At 43.3% G+C, this 24,606-nt stretch overlaps 1 protein-coding gene across 2 annotated transcripts in view; it reads right to left on the bottom strand.

Moving 5' to 3' along the window:
• Nucleotides 1-3,913: 3,913 nt before the first annotated feature.
• The window catches only part of CORO1C (coronin 1C), an 87,491-nt gene continuing 66,798 nt past the window's right edge, over nucleotides 3,914-24,606 (bottom strand). For both annotated transcript variants that reach the window (XM_036903980.2, XM_036903979.2), the window contains exons 4-11: nucleotides 16,863-16,992; nucleotides 14,049-14,230; nucleotides 12,894-13,013; nucleotides 11,971-12,075; nucleotides 10,114-10,259; nucleotides 7,827-7,884; nucleotides 7,474-7,719; nucleotides 3,914-6,337 (exon numbers count right to left, since the gene is read on the bottom strand). In XM_036903980.2, the coding sequence (XP_036759875.1) occupies nucleotides 6,218-6,337; nucleotides 7,474-7,719; nucleotides 7,827-7,884; nucleotides 10,114-10,259; nucleotides 11,971-12,075; nucleotides 12,894-13,013; nucleotides 14,049-14,230; nucleotides 16,863-16,992 (1,107 nt within the window). In that variant the 3' untranslated portion in view covers nucleotides 3,914-6,217. The remainder of the gene's footprint in view (nucleotides 6,338-7,473; nucleotides 7,720-7,826; nucleotides 7,885-10,113; nucleotides 10,260-11,970; nucleotides 12,076-12,893; nucleotides 13,014-14,048; nucleotides 14,231-16,862; nucleotides 16,993-24,606) is intronic.

The raw sequence follows: 24,606 nt of genomic DNA, 5'->3' as shown, positions 1-24,606 counted from the left end.
TAAAACAAAAGGGCAGATTAAGAGGGAATTTCTTGCCTGCCTTTGATCACTGACTCTTTTTTTTTTTGGCTTTGGACTCAAACTGAAACATCAGCTCTCCTGGGTCTCCAGCTTGCCGACTGGAGGCCTTGGGACTCGTGGGCCGCCACTACTGTGAACGAATTCCTTGTAACTTACCACTTTCTATGTACACATCCTATTAGTTGTGTCTCTCTGGAGAACTCTAATACAGAAGTTCGGTCCACATCACAGATGATGCGGGCATGGACCAGCAGGGAGAGCAGGGGTGGTGCAAGCAGCAGCTGGAATACGGATGATTTCTGCAGTTAGAGCCAGTGTGAGCGGCTGACAGCCTGCCTGTGGGATCTGAGGAGACAGGAATCAGGTGGGGTGGGAGACGGGGGCCACGTCAGAGGAGGCCGAAGAGGGTGGACTTCATCCAGAGACAAGAAGGGCCCCACTTGTCTCCCTCAGAGATCTTAACAGAGTCTACTGTGGAAAACATCACCCTGGAAGCAAAAAGGGAACAGGGAGGTGGAGGCAGAGGAGCCGGTTACAAGGCTGTTCAAAGGATGGTCTGGCCTCTTGACAAAGGGAAGTTTCTGGCAGGTGCCCAGATAGGATTCTCCACTTTGCCATCTTCCGTGACATTTTAATCCCCTGCCTCTGGTAGAAACTGGCCAGAGTGAAAAGAAATCATTTGTCATTTTGGGAACCATAGTGGCAGGTGGCAGTAAGCAGCTGTTTGTTAGCTATGAGGTGCTCTGTCAACCTTCTACAATCCAAGTGTCATCTCAGCACGGAAATGAACCTGCAACAACTTCCTGTTTTTATAGGGCAACGTCCCAGTTCTCAGACTGTCACTATAGGCCAAAAGCTGGGATTTTGTTGCTGAAATTCGAGTGCTTGGTTTCTTGACCCTCAAGGCACCGAGCTTTGGTCTCAACACCTTTCCTTGTCGGACCACTTGGTCATTTGCTCCACTACAAGTTTCTCCTGGACCTTTACACTCTCACTGTAGAAATAACTATTTACCCAGTGAATACCAAGGTGCATAAAACTGTGTCTACTGGGGAGATTATTAGTGACCCATGAGAAGAGAAGGGCTGTAATGAAAGTGAAGCTTGCTGATGGGGCCCCGAGATGCACCCAGTGGAGGTGCAGCTCCACAAACTTGGCAGCCCTTCTGCAAAACCTTAGGGCCCCTGGGCACCCTGTGCATGGCCCCTTCACACTGTCATCTGTGTGCACAGATAAATCTGGACTTGCTGACCATGAAGGTGGGGAGGTTCTTCATTTGTATTTGAAGCCCTGGCACACTGGGAGAACCTGGGGCCAGCTTAACTCCTCAATCTTCCACTCTGCAGCACAGCTGCTCGTCCCTTTCAAACCGAAGCTGTCCTTACACTTGCAACTGCCTGCTCAGCCTTTGTCCGAAATCATTTCTCCCCACCGCAGCTCCAAACCTGCCATGTCATCCTGTCCATAAATATCCATTTAGTCTTTGAGATCAGTGTGAGAAAGCCCCTGTTAAGAAAGCACAACACTAAACCCCCGTGGTTCTGGTAAGAGAAAAGATGTGTCTACTTGATTTTCAACTGCCTTTCAAGCTCCTGAGCTGAGGTACTGAAGTGGGCCAACCTCTTACCTTCTGACCCCCGGCCCCCAGGCATTGGGACTAGCATTGATTTCCCATGAGCTGTGTTCTTTACCCGAACTCCTTGCCAACTCTGCCTCTTAAAACCAGTTTTCCTACCATTTCCTTTCCAATAAATGTCAAATATCCCAGCAGCCTCTCTTAAACTCACCTTCCTCTGCCTTCCAACCAGTCTAACAAAACCAGCAGCCACCTTATCCTTGAGTATCTCTGCATCTGGAGCAATTTCTCACTCCCCACTTCTCTCTTTCACCTTTTCCAGAAGCTTGCAATTGATGAACTTTCACAAAGTTCACTGTGACTAGTGTGTTCTAGCAAACTTTCACTTCTAAGTTTATGATAAACTGTTCGCAGGTGTACGAAATATATTTACCAGTTTCCATGGCCTTCATTTTTTTTGACATATTGAAGTCTTAGGTAATTTGATTATGTAGCTAACCTTTCCCTTCATGATTTATTCCATTGCTTTGAGATTTAAAATATTTTCTTTGTTCCTAAGGTAAAAAGGGACTTTCTTCTTCCAAACTTGCAAAAAACATTTCCCTCCTTTTCTACTCACTCCATTAGTAAGAATGTATATTGGTGTTGCTGGGAGGCCGCAAGGTGTTCCCACCTCCAGAGCTACTCAATGTCCTTGGCCGATTTCCTTCCCCACCACTGATTTATGATGCTTTAGTGTATTAATTTACCATTCATACGTTAATATTAGTAACTTCTATCTGGGAATGAAATATATTATTTATAGGAAATTCAGGAAAACCCAATTAAATAAAAATTACCCACAATGGCTACCTCCACATAGCAACACTTATGGTATTTATTTTACACATAAATATGCATTGTATATGCTTATATCCATTAAACGGTTTGTCAAAAACAATGTTTTGGGGTGCTTAATTATAACCAACCCTACTGGACCAACTTTTACTCTTCTCATTCTTGAATATATTTCCCACTAGTTTCCTTGGGACAAAATTCCCAGGGATTAAAATCCTAGGCCAAAGAGTCAGAACATTTCAGACTTCTGATAGACCCTGTCACACTGCCCTCTAGAAAGGCTGCACAGATTTGCACACCCTCCCTCTAGCAGTGGAGGAAAGGACTTTTTGAAGTTAAATGGAATTTTAAAAATTAAGAGAGGAGGAACCAAGGGCACTGCCGAGCTTGGACAGCAAGTGTTACCCGTCTGCAGGAGAGGGTGCGTCCTGGACCACGATGCACGCCGTGACCCACGGACAGCTTTAGGGACATTCCAGCGTGCCAGCAGAGAGAAGGGCCATTCAGAGTTAACAGATTCTTCAGAGTCAACAGGAAGTTCCTCTGGACAGTAAAACACTGAGCACAGCAAGGGAAGTAACCTTTAGAAAACAGAAGTTCTCCCTTGACCAGGTCTGGCTGTCTGTCTGGGGGCTAACATGGTGACCTTAGGGTTCTGGCAAAGAAGGAGGCCGGAGGAGGAAAGCCAGCCAGTCGGAAACACCTCCCACCACGCGCCTGCCCCCTGACTGTGGGCACCGAGGGGCTACAGACAGCAGCTGCCAGCCTCTTCTTCCTACAACCACGCTCGGGCTGACCGCAAAACCGGGCTGCCATTCTCACAGACTACAGCAACTTTAGGAGAAGGTGTTGGGGAGGGGGGCTTCAAGCCAATTATTCACCATATTTACAAACATTTAGAAAAACCAAACAATGGGAAATTCTTTCCTACAGTCACTGAAAAGTCATGAGACAATGTTTTAGTGTAAAAAGGAAGTAAAAAAAACTATGAAATTAAAATGATCCTGAAAACCTTCTGTTGGGATAAAAATCACAGCCAAGCACAGAGAACTGTACTTCTACTGAAGGAAAAAAATGCTTTCCAAAGCCCTGTGAGGGCATCAGCTTATCTTAACAACGGCAGCAGCAGTGCAGCGAGGGCTCCTTGTGTGGCCAAAGCTGGAGTATTTCTCTCTCTTCCAAACTGTATGCAGTTCTCATTTCTCTTTCAGTAACAAAAGGGACTCATCAAGATTAGGAATCTGCCCCATCACACCGCTGTGCAAGGCCGGAGGCGGGAGGTAAACATCAGCAGGTCGGAAAGGCCCGGAAACACTCCACTCTGCTGGCGCTGAGCAGGGCCCACCCACACTTCCCGTACTTACCCTGAGAGAGGAAAAAGTCACCTGGCTCGTTCCTCTGGGTCAGAGGACATGCATCAGGCAGACAGGTGTGGGCTGCCTTGAAGACAGCTGAGGTGTGAAATAAACACGGACACCATTCTGTAATCAATGATTTTTTATCTTTGAAAATGGAAGCAAGTGTTTTGACAGAATACTATGGCCGCTCTATAAGAGCCGATCTAGGAGTAAATTCACTGGTTCTCCTCTGGGATAGCACGGCTAAAAAAAAAAAAAAGACAAAACAGGAAAAGTAATCCACAAAGCTTCAGGCGGCAACTCTGAGCCTGGCGGGGCATCTGTTCATTAAATAAGTCATGAGCTACACACTAAGACCAGAAAAACTTTTCCTTGCCCTCCCTCTTCTCTTGGAACCACATGCCCTATGGTGCTTCATCACCATCGATAACAATTTTGTTTACTTAATTAATTTGATATCAGAACCTTAAAACATTCCTGGATCTTAAAAATGAAGGTCCTCAGCAGATTACATTGATAAAGAAACACATACAGGTTTGAATATAAGTCACTGTAATTATTGTCTTTACATCTCATTATCCACTTCAATATTAAAAACATACAGATACACACACACACAACCACACCAAACATTCTGAGGCCCTGAAATTGTGGAGACAGCAATCCCAATATCGGGAAAAAATGCAGTGCCCTTCCTACACAGACATCACCCCTGCTTGGCTGTGCCTTCCAACCAGCGTCCCCACACTGCCTCCGTCCTGTTCCCTGTGTACAGATGCTTCCAACCAGCCTCATCCCTACAGCACAAGCAGGTGCACGAGTCCCCAGCGTGGTCCCAATGGCACTACATGTCTCACATTCCATCACAGACACTCAGCCCTTCCAAAACAAAGGCTCCTTAAATCTTGTTTCTCAAGCATGCAATATGAGAAAATGGAAATGGAGAGAAGTTCTAGCTAACCTAGTAATGGAACGGGTGATCAGAGCTCAGCCTCTGGCCCCACTGAGTCTGGGGAGCCTCTGTGCTTTGACACAGCCCCGGGGTAAGCTGGAGGGGTGGAGCAAGTGTTTGCATGGAGGGTGCAGAGAGATGTATTTGTACACATTAAAGCTATAGCACAGGTCTGTGCTCCTGGCCTTGTTCCCTTCTAGACTATTCTCCTCAGTCTCAATATTTAGTAGCAACCCCAGCCTCATCTTAGCTGAGTGGTTAGGGCTGAAAGGCAGGAAGAAGAGAAGGAATGGCTGGGGGGAGCCCTGAGACAGGTGGCCGCAGAGGTGAGAAGAGGGGAGGGCAGGAGCTCTGGCAGTGCAGGGAGAGCCACCCCTGCCCCCAGCACAGCACAGGACGAGGGAAAACAGAGGATCGCATGGGGCAAACACTCCCCTCCAAGTGCCCTGGTCTGCAGTCCCCTGCTGTACTCGAGGGCTAGGCAAGCTGCTGCAATGGGCAGGAAGGAACACTCCACAGTACGTGGGGCTTTTTGTCCCGGGCGCCCTTGTCAAGTACTGACCAAAACCTGAAACATGATGTTTCAAGTGAGGAATGCAGTAGGTTCTCCATGGATAACAGAACTGCAGAAACACATGCTAGTTTCGGTTAGAGTATAATCATCTGAAGCACAGGATAACCAAGAAGCAAAATTCCATTCTGGTATAACCACGCAATCTCTAGGAAAGAGAAAGGGAAGACGGGAAACGATACGCTCGCTATGAGCTTTTTTGATCAGAAGACTCAATGAAATGATGGGGGTGGTAATACGAATCCGTGTGATTTTTTCAAGTCTTCCTCTCGTACAGCCATGAAGGTGACTGGGTTTGGGCCGCAAGTGAGCCAGCACACAGTGGCCACTGCTCTGATTGTTCAGATGAACATTTATACAAAATAATATCTTCATTTAGTTTATAAACATACACAGTGCTGTCCCTTTCAAATTAAGGAAAAAAAAAAAAACCCCACAAATACTGCAAAGTAGCAAAAATACAAAGAAAAAAAGCTACTTTTGGTTTTGGCAACATTAAAAAAAAAAGAAATATAAAAAGCAATGTGGCATTGGTCCCTGTTTGTAAAAAGAAAAAAAAAAAGGTACTTGGGCACGACACTGAATCGGAATTGGTTGGTTTTCTAAAATTCAGAATATCTGGGATTTTAAAAGTAGCACTTTGTCTTTTAAAAGTTCAACAAGTCACGTAACACTTAAAACATCAAAAAAACTTTCTGATAAAAAAGCTCAGCTTTTAAATCACATTTTGTTTCCGCAAATTTGGGGGACGAACTGAGTTCGTATTGGAATGCGGCCTATCGCTGGTTGACGAATCTGAAGTGGGATGTCTCCAAATGGCAGTGCCCCCCTCGCCACCCCCGGGACCACACCGGCAACCAGCCACCAAGCGCAAGTCCTTGCTCCCGCGGCGCCGTGGGCCTTCAGGCTGCTATCTTCGCCATCTGCTGTTCCAACTTGGAAATACGCTCGTCTTGATTGCAGATTGTGTCTTTTATAGATTTGATCTCTTTTAGTATCTCATCCAACTTCGCTTCATTTTGCTAAGGAAACAAAAAAGGGGGGAGGGGAAGAAGGTGACTGAAAAGCAGTAAACAGAGTCCAACACAGGTAAGAATCTGTGAGGCAGAAGACAGGACTGTCCACTCTGGAGGTGGTGAGCCACAGCCACCGTGCTGGGCCTACGGGGAAGTGACTGACACTGGTCAGTCTGGCTGGCAGCCCACAGCAAACAGCGGTGAATGCCAGCTCTGCTTCTGGACCCCGTGCCTGTGTGTTCTCGGGACACAAGGACACTGCAAGCCAAGGTGACTCCTCCAAAGCCATCCTGCACCCAACCAGCACAATCGTGCGACTCCATCAGGTGTGGCTGCCACATGAGTAGGGGGAGGCATGGGCTTCCAGAGGCTGCAGGCTCCTACTACCTCCTAGGGAGGGTTCTACCCCTTGCCCTGCTTGCTAACTTTTCTAAAGAGACCGCAGCCGACCCCAACATGAGGCTGATTCTTCTGGAAACCTTGTGGTCACCAAAGTCCATGGTGCCTCATGTATCCTCAGTCGTGACCCATTCCAGCTCCTCCTCTACCTCCTCATTCTGCTGACCTCACTGACAACTCCCGGCCCTGGCTGCCCTGTCCTGTCCTCCAGCCCTGAGCCTGCCTGCCCAGCAGCAGCACCCTCCGGTGGCCAGGCGGGTCCCTGCATCAGGCTTCAGCTCCCCAACCAACATGTAAACAGTTTGTGTCAAGATGCCCAAAGTCGTTTTTGTTCTTAAGTTTCTGTCGCTTGGAGGCTGGGCAATATCTGAGCCTCCCACCACTCTTGGGAACCACCTCTTCCTGGCAGCTGTGACCTCCATGCTTTCACGTTTCATTTCTACCCAAACCAGATGGGTGGAAACAGTTTGGGCAGACAGTTAAGAAAAACCCAAGGGCTCCTGTTTACTCCCAGAAACAGACAATAGACCAACTTCTATCCCGGTCTTTATAAAAAGAGCAAAAAGAGCCCCAAGCAGCCACATAGTCCTGAATGTCAAGTGATTGAGGTTCTCATAAACGTGTTACCATTCACAGAAAGTCCTGTCTGCAACAGACCCACCGAGGCCCAGGACAAGAAGGAGCTTTCAAGAGGACAGGTCTGAGCCAGCCAAGCACATCCCTGTCTCCCGTGTGGTCCTTACCACACTGGCTGTGTCTGCAGTTTTCTTGGGGACGTTGATCAGGTCACATTTCTTGTTTGCAGTGGGCTTGCTGTCCAGAATGTTCTTCTTGACCACCTTGAGATCCCTGTTTTTGCCTGGAATGTATCCATGCTTCAAGGAGATGAGGATTGGATCTGCGTTCTTCCCCTCGAACCACTCTTCTGCCTCCAGTGCTGCTTCAGGCCCCGCCGTGTCAGGATACAGGTCATCTTGGAAAAGGTCAGACTGTAAGAGACATTTTGGGAAAACCCAAAAGGTAAGGCAGTAGAAAGGTCTGGGATTTTAAGAATTTTCTCAAAGTATACAGATCGCCTAGAAAACTGGGCACTTACCTTCCTGGGAACAGTCATGATAATAGGCTCACACTTTCTCTCATGAAGTTTGAAGAATCTTGAAAGGGGAAATAAAGGCAAAGCTGCAGTAAGTTGCACTAAGAAACAGGCCAAGTAGTAGGCTTAGTAACAACTGCTCTTCTACAGGCTGGCTGGGCTATGAAGTGCTTGCCTGCCCTCACCACAGCTGAGCCACCTAGGGAGTAGGCAGAACTTCACGTTCCCCACTTGCAGATAAGAAAACAGAAGCCAAGAGCAGCGAGGCTAGGAATGACAGACTGGAGACAAGAACCGGGAGTCATGGTCTATGTATTATGGTGACAAATTCCAGGTACGTGGTGGCAGATCAACTGTGGTGGAAATGTTAGCACCAGCGCCAACAACTCACTTCTGAAAAAAATTACCAAGTCAAACGCCTACATACTAGAGAGTATCAATGGCCTGGATGTCAGGTCTGCCAACGTGAGACAGGCAAACATTCGTTGTGTAAATATGATTTTTAAAAAGGAAAAGAAAATCCTAGGAATTAAAAATCTGGCATCCAAGGAAACTACATCATGCATAACACTCAAGAAAAATCTGAAATTAATCCAAAACATGGAAAGAGTGGGAACATGAAGCATGACGCTTCTGCACAGTGGTGAGAAGCACTGAGCCGGGGCCTGACTTTGAGCTCAACTACAACACCCCAGTGCTAACAACCTCAGCAAGACTAAGGTCCTCATCCACAAAGTGGGGGCAAAAGCAGCATCTACCTCACAGGGCTGTTACTAGAAGGAAAAGGAGCCAGTCGACTGAGCATGTTTAGCACAGTGCCTGGCATATACTGAATGCCCAAGTAACACAGTAACAGGAGGTGTCCTAAAAAATTGTGCTGACAGTCTTTTAAACTTGAAAATGCCAGCAAATAAATACCTTCCCAAAACACTCAATTTACTCTTAAATTTGGATTCAATCTACTTTGAACCATATTTTGATTAGTTTGGTTTAAACCACAATTTTGAATTATCTGTGACAGCTTTCCTTCATTACTCCAGCTATAGAGAATTAAATATATTTTTTAAAAGTCACAGGGATTCATATAAAAATGGCTTATAAAATTTTTTATTTTTTAAAGATGTGTCAATCATTTAATTGTGACCAAAAGAGCATATACAAATGTGTGGCATGACCTCATTAATGAGTAATGTAGTGCTATTATCCTGTTGTTTTAAAATGGTCAGTGGTCGATAAGTCTGAGTCTTCCGTTGACTGGTATGAGAAAAAAGCCTGTCCCCTAGGAAGCCTGCTAGCATTATGCAATATAAATTTTTTTTTTTCTGTTCCTACAGATTTTTTTTATTTTTATTTTTATTTTTATTGAAGGGTAATTGACAACAGTATTACATTACATTAGTTTCAGGTGTACAACACAGTGATTCAACATTTATATACATGATAATTCTAGGTACCAGGTATCACCATACCAAGTTGTTACAATATTTTGACTATATTCCTTATGCTATACATTACATCCCGGTTACTTATTTATTTTACAATTGGAAGTGTGTTTATATATATATATATATATATATATATATATATATATATATTGTGAGGGCATCTCTCATATTCATAGATCAAATAGTTGTTAACCACAATAAATTTCTGTATAGGGGGGTCAATACTCAATGCACACTCATTAATCCACCCCGAGCCTAATTTTTGTCAGTCTCCAATCTTCTGATTATGCAATATAAATTTTTTAAAAACCCATAGTAGTACAGAAAGGCAGGAATTATTTCACTGAATTTCCTAAACTGAGCTAACCTAATGCCCCACTCTAGACCTCTGGCTTCTCTAGTTTAGGATCCACAACCCAGTTTGGAACCTGGTTCATCCCCCCACAGGGCAGGAAAGTCCTCCCTTGTTCCCATCCCAGGGACAGGCTTCCCCTGGATGCCCCCCAGGAACACTGGCCACAGCCTCCACTTGACAAGAGATGAAGGTTTCGCTTTCAACAGTGTACAGTACACCCCAGCTAAGCCACCTAACTGGTGCACCTCAAGGTAGATGATCTGAAGAATGGAGAGAGGCTTGGTAGGATTAAATGATTTTGAAAGGTTCCTTGTTGCTCTAACACTCCATGTTGCTAAGCACGGGCAGGAAATGAGATACCAACTCCACACCACAACCAAAGGGTAGAAAGGCCCGGGCACTACAGCATTACTTGCAGTTCCTATTGCTGTTGCACAAATAACACAGATGGTGTAAACAATTTGAATACTTAATGACACCAATTCTTTACCTGGCAATCTCACATTTGTTAACATCAAGTCCCCTCTTGGGCATGTAGCCCATTCCTCTCTGAGGCTCCTTGCTGCTGAATGTGTTGAGGTAGTGGACATACGGGGATTCATCTGTGATCTCAAAATAGCGGATACTGCTGTCACCCTATAAGAAACCAGAGACAAGTTTGCCTTTAAAGTTAAATGAACCACCTGGATTACGGGGGTGTCTCCCTGCCCTAGAAAGACAGCCTAACTGGAACTCGGCTATAGCGGCTGACCTTTTCTTCCTCCGAAGAGGTCTGCCTGAGACATTCAGTGGTCTGTCTTCCTGGCAGGGAGTAAAGCCTCACTTACCAAACGCTGACTGGGGTCTCCTCTGCCTCCTACTGAAGGCTCAAATTCTACTCACTGAGCCTAGACACCAAGTCAGAGTCAGAGTGAAATATGAACACCTCTGTCCAAACAACTGCATCAAATTCGACTTCAAGAACGAACAGAACAGAAGACGAGGAGGACTTCTGGGAGGACAATTACTATTTGAGTCTTCCTTCACCCGCATGTTCCAGGTGCCAGGGCACTAACCCCAGATATGCAGGTGACATAAAAAGTAAGGTTTTTCTAATTAAGAAATACCAGTTGTAGTGAGTATCCATTAACTTCCGAAGGTAGTGCTACCTGACTGCAATGTATCACATTCTAGAGTAACTGTGCTTAGAATGGTCAGACTTTCTTGGAGATCTGAAGCATGGCAGTTTCCCTAAAGTGTAAATAACTGCCACACAGACCAACCTGAGTGGTAAAGGCAATCCTTCCTGGTAGAGGGGAGATACACGCATACGGTAACAGTAGCTGGGCGGTATGATGCCCTCACCACTCTTCTCAATCCTTATGATTTCCATTTGTTTCAGTGATGTAAATACCTAAAGCAATGGTAACGAAGCTAAACACATACTATTTTCTGCAAACTCAAAATAATTTCCTCCTACTATTAATAACATCTGGGTAAATGCTCCTTTTGTTTGTTTGATGTAATCTATAGCAGCTGTTAATATCTGAAGTAAAATAGTTTTCAAGGAAACAGACAAGATTGCAGTTTCTTAGCAACCGACTTCCCAAGTCTGCAGTGCAGGCCTGCAGCGGGCTCCTCAGTCAGCTACCAGACAAGGGCAGCCCCAGCTCTCCCCTGCACGGGCCATCTAACAGGTCTCGGGGAATTACATCACAGCTCCAGTTTTATTAACCCATTTATTCCAACTACAAAATTCTAAGGAATATTAAATATCTAAAATAATAAGGATATTGAGGTTCCTGCCTGCTAAAATGAAGTAATAATAAAAATAAAGCTATCGACACTTTAGTTGGGTAAGATCATAAGGCAGAAGGTGGGTTTTTAAAATTTCCGTGGGAGTCTTCCTGTAACAACTGCCATCTCTTGAAACTTCAGTCAGGCCACATATTTTCAACCCCAGGGCCCTCACACTGAACTCCAGAAACAAAAACCCTCTGGGGAGTCTCTGAGGCCCTCAAAGTTTATACCCACAAAGCACTATTCTCTCTACAAGTCCAGCATGAACTCTTTTTCTTACTAGAGCAACCTGAGCCCAGATTTCTCTGCCGGCCTGTGCTCCAGCACCCTAGCTCAATCCTTGCTTCAGCCACACAGCTGGCATGTTCCTAATGGGCCAGTCTAAAGACCTCAAACATACTGAGATCACCTGTCCTTATTTTAGCTTAAGACACACACACACATACAAATCAGACAAACTAAGATATTAAAATGATACAAAACATTGTCCATCTACTAAATCTCTGAAGGATAAACTCTGCCTCTTACAGGATTAAATTTAGTATCAAATATCAAAGTTCCTGTTTACCTTCCCACATAAGTAAATGATACTGGTGTCCGGGTCATAGAACGGCAGCAATACCCCATTGCTAGTGTCCATTTCATGAAGAGCAATTGGTTCCTGCATATTTTTCTGGGGGAAAAAGGTATATACATGCATGTACACACACATTTTTAAGAGATTAATTTTTGTAACATACATTCTTTTATCCCTAATTAGGTTTAGCCATTTCCCAAGAATGAAAGTTTAAACAATGCACATATAATATTCATACATGTAAACACCAATAGGGGTATTAAATGGGTGCCAACCCACTGAGAACTGTGACTTGACAACATAATTAATGCACACATCAGTGTGATTCCATGACAAAGATGAGAACCCTTCTCCTTTGTGGCTACTTTCTTTTTTATACAAGTACTTTTCCTTATTACAAAATAGATATGTGTTCTTTAAAAAGTTAAAGATGTAGGAAGCATATAAAAGTCATTGTATATTTCATAATCCCACAGTCCAGTGGGTGGCAGAAGCAATTACCTTTTTGGTCTAGTTCCTTCTGACACACATGTAAACACACAGATTGGAATTATTTCTTAGAATCTTTTTTTTTCACTGTGCTATTGTGAACATTTTCCTGAGCATGACTACTTTGATTAAGGCACTTTATTAGAACTTATTTCCCAAGTCTAAAAACACTGGATTCTTCATGCATTCTTTTAAAAATATATAGTCAAGACAGAGATTCCTTGGGCATATCAAGAATGCATTTTTGTAACACATTTAGCAAATAAGTCTCCAATGAGGATAAGAACATCACATCCAATTTAAGATAAGCAGGAGTTCAGAAAACTACACTAAGAAGCCCATAATCTACTTACTAACCCCAAAAACCTGCTCAGAAAAGAGAAAGCTCAAGTGTAAGCCAGTGGGAAGGCCGCAAAAGGGCATACCGGATTCCAGAGAGCCAGTTGCCGTTCACTCATGCGGCTAAAGCCAGTGGTAAAGACATTCCCGTCAGCCAGAAAGATGGCTCTCATGGGCCTTGCTCCTTCATGTGCTTTCTCCTTCTCCTGGGGAGAAAAGAAAATTCAAACTACAAGAAGGAAGGGTGGGAGGGTGAGGGCTCAAACACAGAATCCAGCCACACTCCACCTGTGAGAGAGAGAGAGGGAGGGTTAACCACCTCCCTCCCTAGAAGAGGAAACAGAGATGTCAGGTGATCTGGCCAAGGTCCCTCAGCCAGTTAGCAAGCAAGAAGGCCTCCATCCTCCCACCAAACCCAGCTGCCATCCCAAGGCCATGCACTGCAAAAATAAAACACATGAAAGGGCTCTGCCAAATGTGTTTCTCATGAGGATAACCTAATACTTGGATAGAATCTGCAGTTCTCACCAATTGTGTAGGACAGAGGAAGTCTAGTTTATTAACCCAATTCCTTAACCTCATTTGCTCGGTGAGAGTACATGGACGGGCATTAGCTCTTAAAGGTTCTAGTGGAGAAACCACTCTGCACGGGGCACCAGTCCTCGAAATGCACGAGCCACAATCACTGCCCGACCCTCAAGAAGTAATCCTGCCGAAGAACCATCTCATCGGGGAGAGGCGCAATTCCAGGGCCTCGGCATGGGGCTGTCATGAGGCATTCTTGGATTCAACACTTACGGTTTCAACCCTCACTAAAGTCCCAGATCTTCTGTCATGGTTCGGGATTTGAGGAGGCCTAGTTTGGGTGGCAGAAACTAAGACACTGAGCTGATGACAGAACCTGGTGCACCTTTGTGACACATCTTCGTGATGATTTCTGGAACAGGGTAGGGTATCAATTCATTAATATTCTGTACTAAGCCAGGACCGCAGTTAATTATTTGAGTTAGCTAATCTAGACTTGTAAATTCTTAAGGACTCTGGTGAACTGATAAAAACTTTGGCTCCATGAGAATAGAAGTTCCTTTCTTTGGGACCCCGCCCTGTGTCTCTCTTCCCCTGACTGTTAGCTTGTATCCCTTACGGTATCCTTTATTAAACTGGGGCCTGCCTGGGAAACCAGAAAGTTCACTCACTGAAGTGCTTGTAAACACCAGGGTTTTTGTCCTACAAATACTTACGGCAACAATCTCCTGTTTCCTAGGATCGATGACTCTCACTTTCTTGTCTTTGGAAGCCGTGCAGATCAGACTGCCATTCCGGTTCCAGCTGACATTGTAAATCATGTCTGAATGCATATCATCCAAGTTTATAAGAGCTTCTCCTGTCCCCACATTCCAGATGATGATGGCATTATCACAGCCTGAAAGCCAGCAAAACCACACCCCTCAGAGATTAGAAACACCTGTACAACAGCACATTTGTGAAAACTACACATACAGTGAGGATATATGTTCACGGAAAAGAAGGTGCCTATATTAAGAAGCCGTATGTACTTACTGTGAATTAAAAGCTGAAGTGACAAAGAAAAAAGACATTTGTATAAAAGAAGTACTAAGGAGTAACACAGCTTACGTCTGGGTTCACACAAAACAAACAAACCCCACCAACAAACAACTGCAAGAAAAGAGAATCCCATGGTTTTGAGTTAACTGGGCTGGTGGACCCCAAGTGATGGTACATTTCCTTTTCTAGTAAAACTAGTATCAGAATGGTTTTTCTTTCCCAGAGGAACTAAGAGTAGAATGTAAATAACTGTTTAGCACACTCAACAAAAATGCTGGATGGCAGGTTATTCAAACCAATAATGCTCTGAGACATAGTCTTGGATTAAAGCACAGTAAGTTGTAGTAAGTGGGAAGGAAATGTAAAGACTGGCCTAACCATTTGCTCACCACCTTTCAAAGAGGAGAAAAATAAGCTAACACTGGACTGATTTGAGAAGTCCAAACCGTAAACTATAATCAAGTATGATGTGGATTCAGAAACTGGCCCTGCTCCCAAGAGGCCGCAATGCCAACTCAGCCACAACTACGCGGCTCCTCAGCTCCGCCTTCCTTCAAGGTTCCCCCCAAGTCCCTGAGGCTCCTTTAAAAAGAGGCACCTAACTTCCAGGACATTAGTTTAAGGATGAAGCAAAATAAGACATGGACATCCTAGAGGTGAATTCCATTTTGCAGGTACTTCAGAAAAATTGGGGGTATTTCTCCGCACATACATGAATGATTTTACATGCACAGGTGGGTTTAGACACTCCACGTGACTTGCTTTCTGCACTCACTGGAATGCCGTGGTCCTTTTTGTGTGCCATAATATCTGGACACCTGAGTTGCCTAAAAGTTAGAAGTACAACTGAAGAAAAAACCACACAGCAGGATGAAAGTTAGAGCTGAACTTGGATGCAGACTTGACCCTTCCTCTGCCTTGTTCATCACAGGCAAACAGGTAACTTCAGTCACCACAGATGGATTGTTTTGTCTTAAAAGATGCTGAGCACTGCAATCACCTATTCTCCTTTGCTTGTGAAAGGGAGAGTGGGGGTCAGGCTGCTGACGGCACCGTGTGTGTGACCTTGATGAGAAGGGCAGCAGGACATTTCCAGGATGGAGTTCAACCTTTGGGATCGTTTTCTCTCCTAGCAGACTGAAGTTCTGAGTAGAATATCAGAAGGATTGCCAGATGTAGTCCAATCGTGATTTTGAAAAAAGAGAAAACTATATGTAGCATCTTTAAAAAAAAAACTAGTCCTTGCTTTTAATAGGTACCTGGCAGTACATTTTCTCATTTAAATTATTATATCATAAACATCCTCTACTCCCAGTTAAAAACTGAACCGTTTCCCACTCCCCATTCCTTTTTATTGTTGAGGGGAATGATCTCTAGAATTCTGCCACTAACATTAGTATTCCTTCCTTCATAAACCAATTTTATTAAAAGTTTGTTTCATACAATACAATGCACTCATTTTAAGTATAGATTTACTAAGTTTCAACAAATGTACATATTCATGTGGCCATCATATGATCAAGATATAGAACATTTCCACTGTTCCACTAAGCCTTGTGTCCTTTGAATTGTTTCTAGAAAAGCAATTCAAAAAAGATGAAATGTCAAATTTTAGAGAAAGGAAAAGATTTTTATAAGATAAAACTTGGAAACTACTGGAGTGGGAAACCAGTAAGAACATTAGAACTTATCCCAAGGGTTCCCTGCAGTGCTGTTTAACAGTGAAGAATCAGAAACAACCTCCATGTCCAGAAATAGGGGACTGATTAAATAAACGGAGGCATCTGGACAATGGACTGTTAATGGTGTTGTTAAAAATATCACAGGAAGAACACTTAATGGCACACAAGAAGGACCATGGCATACCAATGAGTGCAGAAAGCAGGTCACATGTAGTGTCTAAACCCACTTGGGTGTGTAAAATCATTCATGTATGTGCACAGAAATGTGGTAAGAAACATCCAGTGAGAATGATGTTGTTTCCTCTGGGTGGTGAGATTACAAGTGATTTTCATTTTCTTCCTTTTGCTAATATATATTTTCTGTGACATACATGTACTAAAGGAGAAAAATGAAAATATATTTTGCAAGGCAGGAAAATATTTGCCTACCAGGATCACCCCTTGAGTTGGCAGCCCAGGGCTCCCAACTCCTGCCCTGTTTCCTTCTGGTTTATCAGGAATAGTTAAGAACGTGGTCCCTGGGGGGGCCCAGAAGGTACCATTAACCTGCTGAAATCACAGGTAAGTAGGTATGTATTTGCTCATTTCTCCACATAGGGTGACTACAGCATCCATCAGACGGTCAAAATGGCCTTAACCATACGTGCATGTTGGAGAGCCACCACATCACAGCACCTCATCACGGACTCCTGAGAACCTGCCTCAAAACTGTACAGACACTATCAGACCACATTTGCTGCTCTCCTCCACACAAGGGGCTGCAAGACACCTTGGCAAGGAGGGAGGAGAGGACCGCTCAGCTCCTACCTGCACTAAGAAGCACGTTGCGGGCTGTCGGATGCCAGGCCACGATGCCAACCCTCTTTGAGTGGCCTTCTAAAATCACCACAGGCTCAGTCAGGGAAAGGGTGAGTCCATTTTCTGGGATCTGCCACACCTGTTGGAAGGGAAGAAAGATGGTCCATGTGAGAGCTATTGCCTTTCACTCTCATACTCCCTGTGACCGTCCAGTTTGAAGACTTGCTCTGTACAGTAGGAACATACAGTGGTCTTTGGGAAGGCGGAATATTATGAAATGACTATGTATAGTTGTTTTAAAAATCTAACAGGTATTTAAGCTTAGAACATCCATAAGGCCTACAAAATGTTACCTCTTCTCTTTTTTTAAATATTAGTTGAGATTTTATTTTGAATTCCCTGCTAAGTGTAAGATTCTGGAGTTAGAAGCAAGCAAAAAATTGAAAGAAAAATACAAAATGGTTGAAGGACCTATAAAAAGAAGCACTGGGGAGAAAACCCCTGGCTCAGTCCATGGTTCTGAGTGGTAGTGGAGGGATTTGTATTTTGCAGTTTTTTAAACACTGTGTTTTCTGTAATTTCACATTTGGGAAATGAAAATATACCCAACAGTTCTGTGACATGAACCAAAGAAAAAACAAATCTTGCAAGAGAAAAACAATGATAAATTGGATTCCATCAAAATTAAAAACTTTTGTGTTTAAGAGGACACTAACAAGAAAGTGAAAAAACAACTCACAGAATGGGAGAAAATAATTGTCAAATCATATATCTGATATGGAACGTTTATCTAGAATACATAAAGAACTCTTACAATGCAACAATAAAACGAAAATAACCCAATTTTCAAAACAGGCAGGGAATGTAAAAAGACATTTCTTCAAGGAAGGTACACAAATGGCAAAAGAGCAAATGAAAAGATGCTGGATGTCATTAGTCATTAGGGAAGTGCAAATCGAAACCACAAGGAAACATCACACACCCTTAGAATCAAAGAGACGGACAACAAGTGTTGGTGAGGATGTGGGGAAATCGGAGCGCTCATACACTGCTGGTGCGAATGGAACCGGCACAGCCAGCCGCTTTGGAAAATAGCCAGGCAGTTTCTCAAATGATTAAATATAATTGTATGACCAGCCATACCATTCCTAAGATATCCACTGGAGAGAAATGAAAATATACATCCAAAGATTTATACACAAATGTTCACAGGAGCATTATTCATAATGGCTAAAAGATGGAAACACCCAAATGTCCAGTAACTGAGAAATGGATAAACAAAATGTAATATATCCATACAATGAAATATTTGGCCACAAAAGGAATTACATACTGATACATGCTTGAACTGATACAAACATGGACAAAGCTTGAAAATATTATGCTAAGTAAAAGAAGCCAGTCACAAAAGACCATGTATTATAGGATTCTGTATATATGAAATGTCTAGAATAGAAAAATATAGAAAGACAGAAAGTAGATCAGTGGTTGCTCAGTGTTGGGGGCACTGGGAGGGGAGGGTGATAGCTAATGGGCCAGGGCTTCTTTTTGAGGTGGTGAGAATGTCCTAAGACTGGCTGTACTGATGATTGCACAATATGTCTATGAAGATACTAAGATTACTGAATTGTACACTTCAAAAGGGTGAACTATATATGAATTATATCTTAATAAAGCTGTTTAGAAAAAATCCTCTTGACTGGTGAAGACACACAGAAGAGTCACTATATCTAAGTGGGGCCATGGCTGGGCAGCAGGAGGACAGAGGGATAGGAAAAGTATCAGAGCAGAAGGAAGAGATTTCATGTTTAACAACGGAAGGCCTGGGTTTCAAAAGGCTAAGAAATACCCTCTATGAAGAAAGGGACTGAGTCACACTAGGTGGAGAAGCACCAAGAATCCTGTAGACAACCAGATATTCAGTAATATTTGTTTTTGAAAAAGCTAAAGTTTAAAATACTTCTCATCTTATATGTGAAGATTAAAATAAGTAAATTTACCATAAAAAAGATTTTAAGGAACTAGTTCATGAAAAATTTAGACCTGACAGGGAAAAATCATGCTCAACAGTGGAACAAGTAAGAAACAGAATTTTCCTTTGTTGGGGATTTTAAAGGAGGGGACAAATAACTGTCTGTTTCAACTGCTTAGTGGGAGGCAGAGATCTGGATTGAATGAGTATTTATGGCTCAGCTCAGTTCTGTTGTCCTGCAAAAAATTAGAATAAAAATTTTGCCATCCTGAAGAATGGGAAAAAAATCAGGAATTAGGTGATCACTCATGTTTACAGCTAAACTCTGCCCAGGCTAAATAGAATCCGTTATGCAAATTCTGGCAAATAAACCTGCCTTTTGAAGACCCAGGTGTAGGCTGTCACTTACTTTCCCGCATCATCCAGCAAATCTTAACAAAGTAGCTGCCAACAAGCATATAAGGCAAAAGGAAAACTTCTATCCCTCCATTCCTCACCCAGACCCCAGCATCTCTCCACCAGACTGTGACCCACATCTCTCCCCCCTGGGATGAGGATATTTGCTTACCACCCCAGCATTGTATGTCTGCTTTCATACTGATGATATTCACTACTTTTGTTCAAGGGTTTAAATTTAGTGAAACAGCTCCAAATTGGATTTGGCTATCTGAATATACAGGATAGAATTTTTGAACAGAAGGAACAGAAAACAACTACTGATTTGATCCAAGCCTGAACTCAGCAGAGAGACAATTACAAAACGGGACTTTAGTGACTGACTAGGAAATGTATTTTGCAAGATGCTTAGACCTGAGAGTGGTAACACCACCTGCCACCTCCAGATGGCATCCTAACCACGGGCTGCTGGGTTTTCTTGCAAGGACTGCAAAACCTCTGTGCCGGCCTCTATGATGAAAAAGTGCGTTTTCTAAATTGCCAATGAGGTGTGCAGTGATGGAAAGCTTTGGTTATAATAGTATTTCCTATCTCAAATAGGAGGGCAGAAGCAGAGTTCATAACGAGACCTCACCTTTTCCTTTCCTAGCTTCTTCATCCATCTCATCTCTTCCTTGGATTGTGGGGAAATTTTAATGGTGGAGCAAACATTTATTATATAACTTAAAAAATGAGGACAGTTTGTTCCTTTTTTTTACCCCACTTTTGGCAGATTCAATGGTTCCTTCAACTAGACTTATGCATTTAATACAGGTACCTAATCCATCTTGCTACCCTGGATACTCCTTCAAAGCAACATGTTTCCTGAGTAGCTTCTCTAAGGCAGGCTGTGACCAGGCAAGGCAGAAAGGGTGACTATACACAGGCCCTGCTCTCGAGGGGTACATATCTAACAGAAAGCAGAGACTTCTAGGAGACCGAAAATCAAAGACAGTAAAGACAAGTGGTGTGATGTGGACGGTTGGAGCATGGGCTCTGGGCCAACAGACCTTCGTTCAAATCCTACCTGGGCCATTTACTGTGATGTTCCTGGACAAACCACTCAAACCACTGTGCACAGAGGCAACATCATGCCTGGACTTCCAGGGCTGCCGGGAGAGTTCAGTGAGTCAGCAATGCCTCACGCCTTAGAACAGTGCCTGGCATACAATCAGTGCCCCCAAATGTACAAACAGCACAGTGCAGCGGTTAAGAACACAGGCTCTAGAAGGAGAACAGTATTCAGTTCCTAACTGACACATTATCAGCAGCTGTAAGACCTTGGGGATACTCACCTAACCTTCGTTAGGTTAGGGCCTTAAGTTTCCTCATATATAAAATGGGAATAATAATGACCATGCTCTCACTGGGGTTGTTCTGAGGACCAATGTGATAAAATGAATCTAAAGCATTTAGAATAACGCCTGGCATAAAGAGAGGCTCTCAGTGACCGTTCGCCATTGTGACTGCTGGCATTCTGTACTAGGAAGCCACAGTGTATGTAACCAACGCCCTGCCGGTTATAAGCCAAGTGCAGAACAAGAATGCAAGTGTCACAGGTCACCTTTTGGCCACCCAAGTCTGGTATATCCAGAAGAGCCCCTGAGGGGATGGCCTCTCAGGATGAACCGGAGTCAGGTGACAGGAAGGGGAGAAAAGGAGGAAGGGGTGAGCAAGGAAGGAAATCAAGTCTCTAGGTTCAAAAGAAAAACAGATGCATATCACAACTGTCTGAAAAGTGGGTGCCCAGAGGCTGCCTGAGGGGCTGACAGGGAAAAGGCCCCACCCCTTAAAAAAGGTAACACAAGGCATGAGTATTTACAGTAGAAGGAGAAAGTGCCTGGAAAAGTCTGTGAAACCAAATAAAGATGACAGAACTCTTGCTGATACAAAAAGGTGGTGGTGTCCTCCACTGGGGACTGTGGAAAAGAGCTGGGAGGTCTGTTTGTCTGTCCACATGAAGCACACACACCCCTGGCCCCACTCACAGGCCTGTCATTATGTGGCCCTCCACCCTCTTTAGGGTTGTCTATGGCTTCCAGTTTGGAGTGAGGAGGTCTTCCTCCTGCAGCACAAGGACAGCAAAGCAGAAGTCCCACTCAGAAGTTCAGTCATCTTGTGTGTCATCTGTGACACAGCGTGGTGTGGCGGAGCAGACGCTGGCCTGGACGTCAGAAGGCACAGGCTCCCAGCAGAGCTGGGGCGCTGACTGGCCATGTTAGCATTCACTTCTTACAGTTTCAATTATCTTGTTTGATACTAGGAACAAACAGCATCTGTTCTGCTTACAGGGGCTCCTGGAAGAGTCAAGTCAGCTAAAACATTTTGTATGACCAAAATACTACCCTAATGTTAAATATTGTAAATAGGGTGACCTTTGACCAAACAGTGACTCCTGGGCCTGTGTTTTTGAAGTTGTAAAATGGGACATACTCCTGCCTAACTGCTGTTACAATGATTAAATATAATTATGCCCATAAAGACTTAAAGACTTAAAGCCGCACTTGGCAAAAAAAATTGTCAACTCTCTGTTCATTACTATTTTTCTTGCTGTTTGACTCCAACATATATTTTTAGGCATGAGTCTTGTCTTTAAATTAATGCTGCACTGTGCCCAACTCTCTATGTCCAAGATATCATGTGTGTGAAGGCTCCAGTTCATGCCTGGGCCTGTTAGTACAAATGAGGACAGCTCTGATCTCTGTGCAGGCCAGTTAGTCTTTCTCTGTACCAGGGCTACAGGCTAGCATTTTAATACCAGGAAGCTTTTTCAAAAACAGCAGGAAACAGGCATGCAACAGCCTCTGCCCAGAGTGGGCACCTCAGCATGGTGGGGGATACATGCTAGCCCCATTCCACTTGACTTTTTGTTCTGTATTGTTTTTTAAATACAACTGTGCATTCCCTGAAATTTCCTATTTGGACAACACACTGCTATGGCCATGTCTTGTTTTGTTTGGAGAAAATAAAAAAAACCTTATCAGTCTCAAGGGCTTCCAGATGAAAAAGTAAAAAGCAAAGACCCATCGTGGTTCTGGGGAAAAAAACTACTTTAAGCACACATTCAGAACTATTGTATCACTGCATCCTTTTCACATGTGAAATTCTGAATACGGAACAAGGACAACTGAAAAGAACACTTCTGATGAGAAAAAAGCAGGGAAAATTAAGAAACTTGGGTTCCTCTCAAGTAGCAATTTTAAAGTGCAAGTTATTTGATGGTTTTATTTCTAAGCATAGTGCAAATTTAAATGCACACAAAGGGTTCCCATTCACTGCTCCCCTATTGAACCACCCATCATGAACTCACTACTGGGCTGGAGACTAGAGTTACAGCCATAAAAAGCGCTATTCCCCTCAAAAGGCCATACTGTTTAAGAAAACCAATTCTGAAGGGAGAATGAAGAAAGAGATGCTCTTAAGCGACAGGCCGAGGCTGGCAGATCCCTGCAGCAGCGGCTGACCCAGTAACCCCAAGGAGTAGCATGGAGGGGCCTCAAGACATTCCTAATGAACCAGGACACTGAGAACACTAGTTTAAGAACTGAGAGTTGGGTTTTGAGGTGCAAGACTGTAATACCCATTGGCAAATGGCCCAGGGGCAATCTGTACAAAGTGGATGTGACATGAAGCTCCACTGAACCACGGAGGCGCAGGAATTCCAGAAAATGTGCACTCTTCACAAGTGACGACACCACTTCGGTTTTTATTTCAAGGTGAACCCTGTTTTGGAAAACTTACAACAGAAGCAAAAATGTGTAAAATAGGGAGTTCCTTTCTGTTGACTTCCACAGGAGTGTAAGACTGATTTGGGAGAAGGGAAAGCATCCATTTAAATATAATCATTTGGGACCATTCGGAACATCAAGCTGGAGACAAAGACTACTCTGCCTGCAAGACTGCTCCCTGTGCCAGACTCTGGAAGGAACAATTATGCAACCCCAATGTTTGAATTAGCCCTTTTTTGCATCTGTGTTTGATTATTACTCAGCAGGTAAGAGCTGATGCTGAATCAACATCATTCACTGGACTTAACAACCTGCTTGCTCTTTGTATTATTTTGAATCACTTTTATTTTCTTAGAGCCCACATTTTTCCAAGTAAAACACTTAGTAGCCACATCTTCAAAACTCTATGTGAGGACAATGTTGGGAGAAAAGAACTCACGTTACCAAAAATCTGGAAAACCTAGGAGCAGAGGAAAGTTTCTGGGAGGAGGATTCATATAATTGCTACTTAGCAGTATAAAACATTGCTTCAAAAACTAGTACATTGAACTGTGCCAATATAATCTACTTTTAGGCTGCTTAAAGAAGTCATCTCCAAAAGATGGAGGAGTGCACCATCAGGTCAGCATTCCTCGTCTAAAGCTACAACCAATGTTGACATCACTGTCACTGAATCAATGCTGCAGAATTAACAAATCAGTGCTGACATGCTTACGCCTTAATGGAATCATACTATAAATACAAAAGGCAGCTTTGAAAATTAACCCTTTTACAAGATCATTTGATAAACTGGTTCTCCTATATTTTTCCTATTGAATTATTTGCTAAAGACATTCTTACTCCTATGAGTCCACTCTAGGTACACATCAAAACTCACTGAAAAAAATAGCAACTCATTGTACATTCCTTCCTTCCTGCATCCTCTCAGCTGGCTTTATTATTATTACCTTACTTGTAAGGCAACTGAGGCTGAGAGCATTTAAGCAGCCTGCACCTGCTCAGAACTCCCAGTCTTGGGCTTTTCTTGATGTCCTTTCTCTACTAGAACTATAGCATCATTGTAACATCTACTATTTGTACCTCAAGGGTTACCACTAACAGCTTAGGCTTGGGAAACTTCAGCGGGCTTCCCTGTTTTGTTTTGTTTTTAAAGGTGTTATTTGAAACCATTCAATCTATCATATGTTCTTTTACCTTCAGGAGAGCAAAGAAGAAAATGAAATATTAAGAAGCAGGTGGAGTTGGAGAAGATCCAATACTTCTTTAAAATTTCATTTCAATTGCTACGCTATAAAAACTTCTTGTAATTACCCCAATAATAACAACTGGTTTGGGAGACAATAAGCAACGGAAGTATCAGTGCCATATTTAAAGGCTTAAAAAAAAAACAAAACAAACAACACACGAGGATTTATCCCAAAGCATTATTTCATTTACAAAATGCTCACTCTGGCAATACCCATAAAGGGGCAACATTAAAGGATTCTTGGAAGACGGTGTCAGTGGCAGCTTAGTTTTGGGATCTTCCCAAGTCCTTCCATAAAAAAACTGAGCAGATAATAAAACAAAAACCCAGGGGCAATATTTATGTAAAACTAGGTGATAACCCGCAAATGCA

This window comes from Manis pentadactyla, chromosome 14 (assembly GCF_030020395.1).
Source record: "Manis pentadactyla isolate mManPen7 chromosome 14, mManPen7.hap1, whole genome shotgun sequence".
NCBI classification, from domain to species: Eukaryota; Metazoa; Chordata; class Mammalia; order Pholidota; family Manidae; genus Manis; species Manis pentadactyla.
Note: the sequence above shows the minus strand (reverse complement) of the source record. Positions and strands in the feature narration are given on the sequence as shown.